Source organism: Belonocnema kinseyi, chromosome 7 (assembly GCF_010883055.1).
Source record: "Belonocnema kinseyi isolate 2016_QV_RU_SX_M_011 chromosome 7, B_treatae_v1, whole genome shotgun sequence".
Taxonomy (NCBI): Eukaryota; Metazoa; Arthropoda; class Insecta; order Hymenoptera; family Cynipidae; genus Belonocnema; species Belonocnema kinseyi.
This window is the reverse complement of record NC_046663.1, coordinates 53,686,779-53,700,381: the sequence shown is the minus strand read 5'-3', so window position 1 is coordinate 53,700,381 and position 13,603 is coordinate 53,686,779. Positions and strand designations below refer to the sequence as shown.

The window sequence follows — 13,603 nt, the reverse complement described above, 5'->3', positions numbered from 1 at the left end:
TCCTTATCAAATCTTTAAAATATTTGTAAAATTTTTCTGAAATCTTTTGTATTCGTTTGAAAAAATTGAAATATTGGAAATATTAGTGAAATCTTTTGAAATTATCTAAAAATTTTGAAATCTTCGTGAAATCTTTTAAAATTTTGGAAAAATTTTTGAAATCCTTAAAGTTTTTCAAAACTTTGTGAAATTTTTCGAAATCTTTGTGAAACATTCTATATTCATTTGAAATCTTTAAAATATGTGAAATATTTTAAAAACTATAAAAAGTTCGGTAAAATATTTTTAATCTTTCTGAAATGTTTTGAAACATTTTGAAATCTTTATGAAATATTTGAAACATTTGTAAAATCTTTCTTTAATCTTTATGTGTGAAGTCTGTTTGGGTTTGTTTGAAATCTCAAATTTATCGAAACCTTTTGAAATTGTTTAAAATCTTTTAAATCTGGTGTAATATATCCTTTTTGAAATCTTAAAAATTAATGAAATCTTCACAAATCCTTATTAATTTGTTCAAATATTTGTGCAATCTTTTTTATTAATTTAAAATCATTAAAATATTTGGAATCTTTGTAAAATATTCGAAATCTTGATGAAATCTTCGAAATCTTGTCTACACGCGTTTTTCAGATCCTTGAATCCTTTTTAAGTCTTTGAAACTCTTTTTGAAACTTTCAAAATCCTTTTAAATTTGATAAAAGCTTTGAAATATTTTGAAATCTTTAGAATTATTTTGTGACCTTTTTAAATCTGGTGTATACTCAAAAACCGATTGGTCAATCCCTCGAAAATTGTTTTAAAAGCAAAACAAAAATTCAAATTCAAGATTCTCGTGAAAAATTCAAAGAAATTTCCAGGTTTTCAAGGTTTAAAAAAAATCTAGGAGAATTTCAAGTTTTCAAGGTCGCTAGACACCCTGAGATGATATCGATTTTATTATTAGGATGGCTTCTCCAAATCTCGGAAAAATGTTCCAGCCATTTTACCTTTTTTTCAGATCTCTAAAATTTCTCAGTTCAGAGGTCACCCTACATAAATACGATGGGCTGCGCTTTTCACAATAAGTTTAAAAGAAAAATGTTTATCCAAGTTTATACAACAATCATACAAATTCTGAATCTTTATCATTTCGGAAAATGTAATCGTAGAGTTAGAATTTTCCCACCCACATTTCAATTACCTATCTACTTTCAATTTGCATCTCCTTTGATTTAATTAAAATTAGTTTCTTTGGCTACGATGCAAAACGTACACTCGCAGACCCCAATTTACGTAAATATTTAGTTTTACGCAATAAAGCAGCTTTCAAAAATGTTGTCATGAAAATCCCGTAATTCTACAACAATACTGATTCGGGATTTTCCAACTGTAACAGGTGCGAATTTCTTATGTCTACAAATGTACAAGAATGACTACAATCGCAACTTCTGATGAGCACTCTGATATAGGGTGTCTACTCAAAACCTGGAAAAAATTCCCTGCCAATTCCATGTTTTTTCCAAGTCAAAAAACGTACACAATTTTCCGAGTAAATTTTAAATAAAGTTTTTTTTGCAGTCTTTTTAAATATCTAAATGTGTAAAAATAGTATTATTAATATTACAGATTAAATAACTGCTTTTTTCACTTGAAAAAGTAACTTTGATTCAATTAATATGCTTAATCTAGAAAGGTCTGAAATAAAAAAAATAAAATAATTATTCATTTTTTAAGAATTTTCATTTAAAATGATGAATCTTAACCCAAAAAGATTACTTCTCAACGTAAAAAATAATAGTTGATATTTCAACTAAAAAGTACCTTAATTTTTAATAAAGTAGTAGAATTCAACCAAAAAATTACGAATTTGCAACGAAAAAATATTTTCTAGTCAAGAAAAATAAAGTTTTTTAACTAAACTATTGAATTTTTAAGCAAAAAATTAATTTCCAACCAAAATGATTAGTTTTCTACCAAAAAGAATGAATTTTCAACCCAAATTTTGAATTTTTAACTTAAAAGATATTTTTTAACCAAAAATGGAGTAGTTAAATTTTAAATTAAATAAATTACTTATCAGTCAAGATAAAAAAGAATTTTCAACAAAATGATTACATTTCGAACCAAAGTGATTCATTTTCAACTAGCATGAATAATCTCTAACAGAAATAGTACAATTTTAAAGAAAATAGTACATGCATTTTCAGTTAAAAAATAATAATTTTGAACCAAAAAAAAATGAAACAGTTCAACTTTCAATCATGTAGTTGAACTTTCAAACAAAAATATGAATTCTCAACAACAAATATTTAAGTTAATATTTCAACCAAAAAAGTTTTTAATTTAAAATTTAAAAAAAGCGGCAATAAACTAAAAAATACGAATTTTTAACTAAACCACATTTTTCAGTCAAGAGAGAGAAAATTTTGTTATCAAACTAATGCATTTTTAAGCAAAACATTGAATTTGTAACAAAATACACTAATCTTCATACAAACATTTGAATTTCCGTTTACAAATATGAATTTTCATTCAAAATGGTACAAATTTCTATGAAAACAGTTCAATTTTCAATGAAAGAGATGCATTTTCAACTAAACTTATGAATCGTCAACCAAAAAGGTGAGTTTTCAACAAAGTAGTTTAATCCTTAACCAGAACAGATTATTTTTTAACTTAAACGATTCGTTTTTAACTAAAAAAGATTAAACTTCTACTAAAACAGATGAATTTTCCAACTGAATACGAAATTTCAACAAAAAAGGTTAACTTTCTACTAAGAAAAATTTTCTAGGCAAGAAAGAGAACAAATTGAATCCAAACTGTGAAATTTTCAAGTTAACAAGATGAATGTTTCAGAAAATAGTTGAATTTTCAACCAAAAAATTGAGTTTTTAATAAAAAAAAAGTTCTTTTTTAACCAAATAGTTGAATTTCATACCAAAATAGTTGAATTTTCAACTAAATTGTTGTATTTTCAAATCAAAGAGACGAATTTTCTTCATAACAGTTCAATTCTCGACCGGAAAATATCAATTTTCAACAAAAAAATTAATTTTCTACCAAATAAATGAATTTCTGCCAAAATAGTTAAATTTGCAAATCAAAAAGAAAATTTTTCAACAGATTAGTTAAATCCAGTAATATAAAGCTACTTTCCGAAAAGAAGAACCATGTTTATTTCATCTGGTCGCGGTCGAAACCTGTTAACTGGTATTTTTGTCCAGATGAATTATTTCGTATTTTCTAGAACATTTTTTATGTGCAGTTAATATCTAGCAAACGAAACGGAAAAATTCATTTGAGGTTTTCTTAAATGAATTTTCGAAAATCGCGTTTTGGCATCTACAGCATAGGTCCGCGAAACGATTATCCTTCAACGTGTAAAATTTCTGACATGTAATTTAACATGTTTAGACCGCGGACCCTTCGTTTAATTTTATATTACGAATTAAAAAATGTTCAACATATTCTCGAAAAAATTCCGTGACATTAAAAAAATTCCATGTTAATTCCAAGTTTTCCAGGTGAGCATACACCCTGTGATAAAAAATGTGAAATGGAATGTGAAAAACCAAAAAAAAAAAACTGAATGAAATGACTCTGATCGAACCAGCGATCAAATTTTTCACATGCAAGAAAACCCATTCACAATTGAAATCTATCGTTCAAGCCTTACCAGCAGTCTCACCACTTAAGGCAGTATTCTACTTTGAAACGCTCGAAAAAACGTTATTTTTGTGAACTTTTTCTGAGATTATTGATAATGATATCGATGCAGAATTTGTTAGGCTTAATAAACACAAACTTGAAATACATTTAAAAAATCTTTTTGATTTATTTTATGCACTTTTTACAGATGAAAACATCAGTCAAAGCCAACTCCTCAAAAAGTATAGTAGGTCCGCGCTGTTGAAAAAATCTCGAAAATGGGTGGTCCGAAACAAAAAATTAACCCGTTGTAGATTCAGTATGGCTCCAGCAACCGGCTGAACTAGGATTATGAAAAAAAAATTTACTATATTTTTTTTGGGCAAAAACCTGTGAAAGTAAACCCACTTTTTTCGTTTTTTATTTGTTTTTTCTTCGCAATTTTTTTTTTTTTGCATGTATATCAGACATCCTAGTTCAGCCGATAGCTGGAGTCATACTGAATCTAAAACTGCTTAATTTTTTTGAATCGGACCGTCCATATAAAAAGTGCATAAAATAAATGAATTAAAAAAAAAATGTATTTCAAGAGTTTGTTCATTAGGCCTAACAAACCTTAAATCGATAACATTATCAATAATCTCAAAGAAATTTCACAAAAATAACTTTCTTTTCGCGCGTTTCAAAGTAGAATACTGCCTTAAAAGAAGTCGGAAGTCAGAAAACAGAAAACAAGCTCGCCAGAGGCGTGCGTCGTCAGTTAATCGAAATGAATTCGCAGGTCACAATTTTGTGCCAGGATAAAACCGTAGGCTTGGAACGCTTAGAATCATATGAATTTTCTCTCTCAATTTTTTCTGAAATTCTATGAGTTGCTTGTTCTGAATCTCTTACTATGCTTTTGCTATTTAAAGAGCAGGGTGTCCACCTTACCTGGAAAACGTAAAAAAACTGGAATTGTCAGGGAATTTTTTATTTATCAGAAAATAACTGGAAAGGGGAATTTTTTCGAGAGCATACTTCATTGTTTTTTATAAATGGCACTAGAAAATTGTACAACTACGATTCTTTCTTTGTAAAAGTAGCTTCATGTTACCGTATTGAACTATTTTGTTGAAAATTCGATTTTTTTGTTTGTTTGAAATTATTTTTTTTAACTGAAAATTTAACTATTCTATTTTTGATTGAATCTTGATCGCCTTCGGTTGAAAATTAAAGTATCTGGTACTAAATTTTATTCAGAATTCATCTTTTTTAGAATGAAAATGTAATTACTTGTTGTAGGTCACACTTTTTTGTTCAAACTTAATTTTTTTAGTTGAAAAGTGAACTATTTTGTTTAAAATTCGTTTTTTCTTTGGATAACTTAATTTTTTTGCTGGAAATTTTAAAATTCCGGTTGAAACTTTGATCTATTTTGTTGAAAAATTGTTTGTTTCTTATTTGATTGAAATTTTTTTCAATTAAAAATGCAACTATCTATTCCAACTGAATATTCCATCATTATATTAATTTTTCCAGATAAAGATTAATCTTTTTCGTTTAAAATTGAATTGTTCTAGTTAAAAATTAATAATTTTAATTCAAAATTCATCATTTTGAATTTTTTTTAACTGAAAATTTAATTGCTCTGTTTAAGGTTAAAAATGTATCTATTTTAGTTCAAAATTTAACTATTGGATTGAAAATTCATGTATTTTGTTGAAAAATTATATTTTTTTGGTAGAAAATGAATCATCTTGTTTAAAGATTCATCTTTTTGGTTGAAAATTCAATTGTCCCAGTTAAAGATTAATCTTTTTTGTTAAAAATGCAATTATTCTACTCAAAAATTCATAATGTTGGTTGAAAATTCATCAATTTCATTGAAAATTATTATTGTTTTAACTAGAAATTTAATTATAGAGTTTAAAAATTAGTCTTTTTTAGTTAAAAATTCAACTATTTGGTTGAAACCTTGTTTTTTTCAACTGAAATTCATGCCTTTTTAAATCGTCTTTTTTTTAATAGAAAATTAATCTTCTTGTTTGAAAATTCATTTTTCTGGTTAAAAATTCAAGTACTCTAATTACATCCTTTTAATTTTAGTTGAATTTTTGGTGGGAAACTTATCCGTTTCAGTTCAAAATTTAATTATTCAATTGAAAATTGGTCTTTTTTTAGTTGAAATTTTAACTATTTGGCTGTCAATTCATGTCTTATATTGAAAAATCGTCTTTTTCGGTAGAAAATTCATTTTTTATTTTTAATGTTATGAATTTGAAGCGATTTAAATTGAATCTGATTAAATATGTTTTGACCATTATTTAATTATTCAAATAATTCATTTTGCTAATATATTTATGAATATTTTGTAAAATAATTTGTCAAAGCTTTCTAAATTAAATATATTAATTGGATCCCTAGAAACTGAAAAAAAAAACAACATTTATGATAAACTCGCGAAACTGTATACATATTCCGAGTCGATTCTTTAAGAAAATGCGAAATATTCGAACTGGAAAAAATCTGGAATTGTCAGGGAATATTTTCCCATGATTTTAGTATGGACACCCTAAAAAAAGTACTTGACTTTTTTCACTGAGACTTAATGCAAGAAAATTCATACGTTCATGTCAATGTCCATTACACTCGAAATTTCAAACTAGACCGCATAAAGTTTATGCGATTCGTTGGCCCAGCCATTCACCATAAAATTGGTGCGGCCATTTTCGATTGAGCCCTTATAGTGCGGCAGCACTGTTGCTTTTTTGTTGGCTTGTCGCTGATCATACTTTGCTTTATTGTAGCAAAGCACCCCCAGAATTGCCATCGTCATACCGAACACATTCAGCCCGGTTACCGGATTTCCTAGCACGAGCAGTGTCACTGCAATGACAAATATTCGTTTACTGGCACTCGCCACTGCATAAGTCAGAGGTGTGACGATTGAAAGGACGGAAAAGGCGATGATGTTCTGCAACCAGTTAAGAAACCCATCGAGAACAAGAAGCCCTAGAATTCTAGTGCTGATGTCAACTGAGGCGCCAGTTTCGGGATCGTGGAGCAAATTTCGAAAATCAGATACTAACCATACAGGCAGGAACATGAATAAAGCTAAGCGTCCTAGGACGAGGAGCAGTCTTAAGTGGTGAATTCCTGTATCGTGCAGTACCTGGAAAAAAACAAAAGAAGATCAGATATAAAGAATTAATTCAGGGTGTCTACTCAAATCCTGGAAAAAAATTCCCTGACAATTTCAGGGTTTTTTCCAGGTATAATTTTTCCCCGAGTTTATTATCAATAATGTTTTCTTTTAATTTAAAGAAATTTAATTAATATTACAAGACATTCTAAAATATTTGAACAAGAAAGATTAATTAAATATCATTTAAAACATAATTAATCATTTCTTGAATTTGTCTCTAAAGTCCATGAATTTGAATAATAATTCAAACAAAATTTTTATTTTATCTACTCATTGTTAGAGTTCTTAAATTCCCGAGAATTTAAGTTCAGGTTATATAACCGAGAATATGGTGGAATTTAGGAGAATTTAAAAATTTATGATTTTTAACAATATTTTTATTGTTCCGATTATATCAGCGGTTGAATATAAATTATTTTCTAGCACAGACATACCCAGGAATTACAGTGTTTCGTATATAAATTAAAATTTTTCAATTGTATGAAATTATTTTTAAAAAAAAGTGTTTCTACTTTGAAAGATAACTCTTTAACAAAATGCTCGAATTTTCAACAAAATAATTGATTTTTTAACATAATAGTTGAATATTCAATCTAAAAAGAAATTTTTAACTAAAAAGTGTCATAGTTTATATTTTAATCAAAAACGAATATAATTTATACAACAAAAGAAAAGAATTTTAAAACCAGAAAGTCTTATTTCCATCAAATAAAGATTTTTCACTCAAAAAATAAATAAAAGTTTATCTACATTATTGAACCTTCAAATCAGAAGACATATTTTCTTTAAAAAATTCTATTTTCAAACAAAAAATATGACTGTTCAACCAAAAATTAATTTTCTACAAAACAGATCCATTTTTACGCAAAAAAAAAGGAAATTTTAAACTAAAAAATCATTTTTTTACCAAAGAAAACTCGAATTTTTAACTAAAAAATATCCATCTTAAAGAATAGAAAAGTTCCATTTTCTGTTAAAAATGAATTCTAAACAACAACAAAAAGTATTTTCCACAAAACAGTTCAATTTTCAACCAGGCATAAGAATTTAATAAAAAAAAAGCACAATGTAGTTTAACTTTGACCTAAGTAGTTGAATTTTCAATTAAAAAAGATTAATTCATAACAAGATAATTAAACTTTTAACCAAAGAGATAACTTTTCAACAGATCAAGTTTTAAATGAAAAAGATAAATTTTCAAAAAATAGTTGAATTTTCGTTTGAAAAAGATTTTAGACAAGTTTTTACGATCAAACTATGAATTTTTTAACAAGAAATAATTTTTTACAAGAAAAATTGAATTTTCAATCCAAAAAGAAGAATTTCTTCAACCAAAAAGGATGAATTTTTAACAAAATAGTTAAATTATCTACCAAATAGTTGCATTTTTATCCAAAAAAGATCAATTTTGTACTAAAACAGATGAATTTTTAATGAAAAAAAACCATTCTTTTTTATAAGTGGAACTTTCATCCAGAAAATATTTCAGTGCACTTTTCAACACTAAAATATAAATTTAAAAAAAAGAGTAAATTTTCTACGAAAGAGTTAAGTTTTCAAGAAAATAGTATGATAGCTTAATTTCTAACCAAACAGTTGAATTTTTATCAACAAAAAAAGATTTAGTTTCTGCTAAAGCAGGTAAACTTTAAAATAAAAGAGACAAAATTAAAAAAAAAGAGTTGAATTTTCAACCGAAAAGTTAACGAAAAAATTCAATTTTATATTAATTAAAATAAATTCTGAGATTCTCATTAATTCTCGGAGAATTTATTTCTCGGTTATATTCTCACTAATATTCTCATTCTCGTTACCATTTTCAAAGTAATATAAACGGCTCAGAACTCTACTTACTGGGAATGATTAAACTGCGATACTCCACCTGGTGACAAAAATTCGAACTAGAAAGAATAGGCACGATTTTAAAGATGCATTTTAATTTGTGCATAAAAGTGTTTTAACTTTTATTTAAGCTTACAATGCATTGAAACTCATATGAATTAAATGTATTTTTTTTTAAACTATTTCACAAAAATGTGTTTTTTCACTGTATAAGATGGAAATTCTATCTAAAAATATTTGTTTTTACTATTCAATCATTGTTTTATACTTCACAACACAATCGTAAAAACACTTTTATGCAAAAATTAAAATACATGTTTAAAATTGTACCTACTCTTTCTAGTTCCATTATTCGGCACCTAGTGGCAAAATGGTACACCACCATTCCTTATACTTAAAATTTAGTGCGTATTTATGTAAAATAATGTGGCTACTACATATATTAAATTCAATTTAAACCGCTTCAAATTTCAAACTTTTCAAGTAGAGATTTGGATTTTCGAAAAAATAGATGAATTTTCAACCCGAAGTTTCAATTTTTACCCGAAAAGACGATTTAATAAATAAATTCAAACAAATAGATGAATTTTTAACTGAAAAAAGGTCAGTTTTCAAACAAAAATATAATAATTAAATTTTCAGTTGAAAAAATATTTTCATATAAATAAGCAGATTTATTTTTAAAAGAAATTTAATTTAACTTTCAACCATGTGGTTTTATTTTTAACCACAAAGATGAATTAATTACTTGAATGATAAATATTTATATGCGTTATTAATTATGCTAATTTATATGCTTCAATTAATTTTCAAACAGGAAGATTAATTTTCAGCCAAGAAAGACGATTTTTCCAAAACATACGTGAATTTTTAACAAAAAAGTTAAATTTCCAACGAAAAAATAACAATTTTCAACCGAATAATTGAATTTTAAATGAAACTAATTAATTTCCAAGTTAAAATTATGAATCTTTATCTGGAATAGATGGATTTTGAACAAAAAAGATGAATTAAAAAAAAGAGTTCAATTATGAACCAACCAGTCTTATTTTCAAACAAAAAAATCAAGTTTCTTCCATAAAGATGATTTTTCAAACAAGATACATGAATTTTTAATTAAATATTTTCATTATCCAATATAAAAAGCCAAATTTTCGACCCTGACAATTAATTTCTACCAAAAAAGTCAACATTTTCAACTAAAAAATATAATTTTGCAACTGAATATTGAATAGTTATATTTTCAGTAAAAAATTTAATTTCCGAAACAACAAATTTTCAACAAAATAGCTCAAATTGTAACTGAAATAGTTTAATTTTCACCAGAAAAAAACGAATTTTCAACAAAATAGCTTATATTTCAACCAAGGAGATGAATTTTCAATGAAAATGATACCCATTTAATAAAATAAAATTAATTTTAAAAACAAGATTGCATCTCAACCATATAATCAAATCTTCATTAAAAAAATATGAATTTTTAACGAAAAAGGAGTAGTTGATATTTCAACCAAAGAACATTTACATAAAAAAAAAATGAAATTCAATCAAAAAGAACGATTTTTCAAGCAGATACTTGAATTTTTTATTAAAACTGATCAATTTTTAACCAAAGACAAAAAAGTTTAATTCTAAGTTGAAAAAATTGATTTCAAAGCAAAAAAAAAACAAATTAAAAAACAACAGTTCAATACATTAATATAAAGCTATGCGTTTACAAATGAAGAATCATTTTCCTTCAAATTAATATTGCAATTTAAAAAATGTTAGCCCTCTCTCGAAAAAATTTCCTGACTTTCAAACAAAATTCCCTGATATTTCGAAGTAGACACTCTGTAATTTATTAAGTTTGAAATTTCATACAACGTCTTGAAACTTCTGGCAAAAATGCACTCTCATTACCTTCTTTGAGTAAATATTTTGTAGCGAAAAGGCCATCGTTGATGCCAAGGCGCTCATGAGTCCAATCATGTTGAAACTTAATTCTGTTAAAGTTGCAATTGCCACTCCTCCCACAATTGGCATCAGGCTCAGGTACACCTTCCATGTCTGTTTCTCACGCAGAATTATCCTCGAGAGCGCCACCGTGAAGAGCGGCATTGTAGCCTTTACTGGGACAAAGCCAAATTTCTTTTAGTATCATATGACTGTGCAATGAGATCATCAAGTTTTTGGCAGTCATTCCATAATCAGGCTGGCCGTTTTAATCAAAAAAATAATTCCCGGTTATTTCCTGGTACGGAAACAATTTTCAAGAGCAATGTAATTTAAAAAATCGAATTCTAAAGCTGAAAATGTTACATTTGAAGTTATAAAAACTGCACTGCAAATTCAAGGTGGCCGTTTTAATCACATACAAAAATTACCGGGTTTTCCCCGGTTTGCAAAATTTTTTCACGGTCAATGAAATAAAAAAACTCAAACTCTAATGCTAAAATATTTCCCATTTGGAGTAATAAGAACTGAGCTGCGAACAAATTTAAGATAGAAACATCTTGAAACATCTACACGTTGTTTCAAATTTATTTAATAAGTTACTATTTAAATTTTATCAAAGCTTCTAAACCTCTTTTAAAATGATTCGAATTCTTCCTTAATTTTTTTTTAATCCTGCAAAATAAAAAATATTTCCTTAAAATTTCCAGATTCATTTTTGACAATTTTTGGAATCTTTTTAAATCTCTTTGAATAGAAAATTAATGTTTCAAAATATACAGCTATTTTTGAAGGAATATTAAGAAAATGTTTTTTTTTCAGTCTTTAATAATTATTAAGAAGCTTTTAAATTTTTTGTTCGAAATCTGGAAAAAAATATATTTTATTTTAAATTAGGTTGTGGTCTATTTGCACCGAAAGTTCGGTACAAAAAGCTGGATATCTTCGGTATACGTAAACGCTTAGTTTAAATTATGTGAAAACATTTCATATTTTAAATTAATTTTTAATCTGTTTAGACCTTTTAATATCTCATCTTAATAGATTTTCATCCATGAATTATGAGTACACAATATCTATTATACATCAAAATTCAACAAGTTTACTTGTAAATTAAACTTTTTCAAATAGGAAAATTAAAAATGTAACATTCAAACTTCAGTTTTTTATTCAGTTTTGAATATTTTATTTACAATTACTGATTTTACATGGACAACAAAATATTTTTAAATATCAGGCAATTGTTATTTTTCTTAATTCAAAAATTTCAAATTTTCAAATAAAACAATATTTTTTATTTCATACAAGCCTTAAGTTTTGAATATATTATTTTTAACTTGTTTTTAATTTGAAAATAGTTTATAAATTTTAAATTGAGCGTTTACTTTTCAGCAGTTCAATTTTTAACGTTAAAATTGGGAAAGTTCTTTAATTCACAAACGTTGTATTCAAATTCTCAATAATTTACATGCATACAGTACGAATAGCCGGATTTTATCTGTTTAAATTATTTGAAATCATTTCGAATTTTAAATTAATTTTGATTTTTTTAAGCTTCTAAACATCTCTTGAACTTACTCGAATATTTTAAAAGAGCAACAGGTGTTCAATTGTTGTTATTTATACATCAAAATTTAACAATATTTGACTTGCAAATTTAACTTTTTTTATATATAACAATTAAAATTGTAACGTTCAAAATTAATTTTTTTTGTTTGTTTAGTTTACAATATTTTATTTATAATTAATATTTTTAAATGAACAATCAGATATTGCTAAATATTAGGTACTTGTTCTTTTTCTAAATTAAAAAATATCTAACTAAATGGTTTGAAAATGGATTGTTTTAGACTAAAATTACATTTGAAATTTAATAATAGCCTTTAATCATGAATATATTATTTTGAAGATATTTTTAAATTGAAATAAATTTATAAAGTTTCAATCGAGCTTTTAAATTTGTTTCACTAATAAGACTTTCTAATTGTAACATTTTAATGTTTAACATTACAATTCAATTTTAAAAATCAGTAATTAATTTATATTCACAGTAGGACTGAAAAATGTTTTGTTATTGACAATCTTCGATTTTAAACGATTCTAATTTTCAAATATTAAGATCTTTAAAACTGCATTTTAAAATTCTTTGAATTAAAATGCACGCTTAAAAATTAAAAATCTAGAATGGTAAATGTTTAAAGTAAAATATATTCGAATTGTTCATTCTAAACTGAATGATTTCATAATTGAAAAAGATAACAATTTAACTAATTATTTTAAAAAACTAGTTGAAATCAAAGTAGGTCAAATTTTTTCTAAAAACTCGTAAAATTCCCGGTCAAAAAATAAATTCACTGACATTTCAACAAAAATGGTAGTGAATTAAAAAATTTCAAACGTGAAAGCTTTAGCAAAAAATGCGATTTTTGTTATGCACTTTAGAGATTTCCGGCGAGATTTTCAACTGTTTTTGATTTTAGGATCTCCGAAATCTTGAAAATGTTTTAAATCTGATTTTCGTGTTTTTTAAAAAACTTGAAGAATTACACCGATAGTGATTTTAAAAAAGATTTTCGAAGTGAATAAATCCTCATAAAAGATCAAACAACTTGGAAATCATTTTACTGCTGTTCCCAGAGTCTTCAGCATAGAGAAAATATTCTTAAAATATAATAAAGCAGAAAATCTTCACTTTAAAGAAGAAATAAAGATTAGATAGACGGGTTATTGCACTTTACTCGAAATTATTAGCGTAACAGCTCATAAAATGTTAACTTTGTTAAAAATGCTTTGGTTGAAAATTTATCAATTTTGTTAAAAATTCATTTTTTTATGGTAAAAAATTAATCTTCTTAATTAGAAAATGATTTTTTGTTTAAAGCTTTCTCATTTTGGTTTGAAATTAAATTCTTTGGTTGAAAATATAACCTGAAACAAAAATTTATAACGGTCAGGGTAAATGAAAAATTGGTCAGGGAAGAGTCTAATGTAACTTTACAACAGTGACTC

General features: G+C 25.9%; 1 protein-coding gene across 1 annotated transcript in view; it reads right to left on the bottom strand.

Annotated features, from left to right (window-relative positions):
- Window positions 1-6,054: 6,054 nt before the first annotated feature.
- The window catches only part of LOC117177393 (solute carrier family 35 member E1 homolog), an 11,868-nt gene continuing 4,319 nt past the window's right edge, over window positions 6,055-13,603 (bottom strand). The window contains exons 2-3 of the mRNA XM_033368048.1: window positions 10,562-10,770; window positions 6,055-6,784 (exon numbers count right to left, since the gene is read on the bottom strand). Of these exons, the coding sequence (XP_033223939.1) occupies window positions 6,275-6,784; window positions 10,562-10,770 (719 nt within the window). The 3' untranslated portion in view covers window positions 6,055-6,274. The remainder of the gene's footprint in view (window positions 6,785-10,561; window positions 10,771-13,603) is intronic.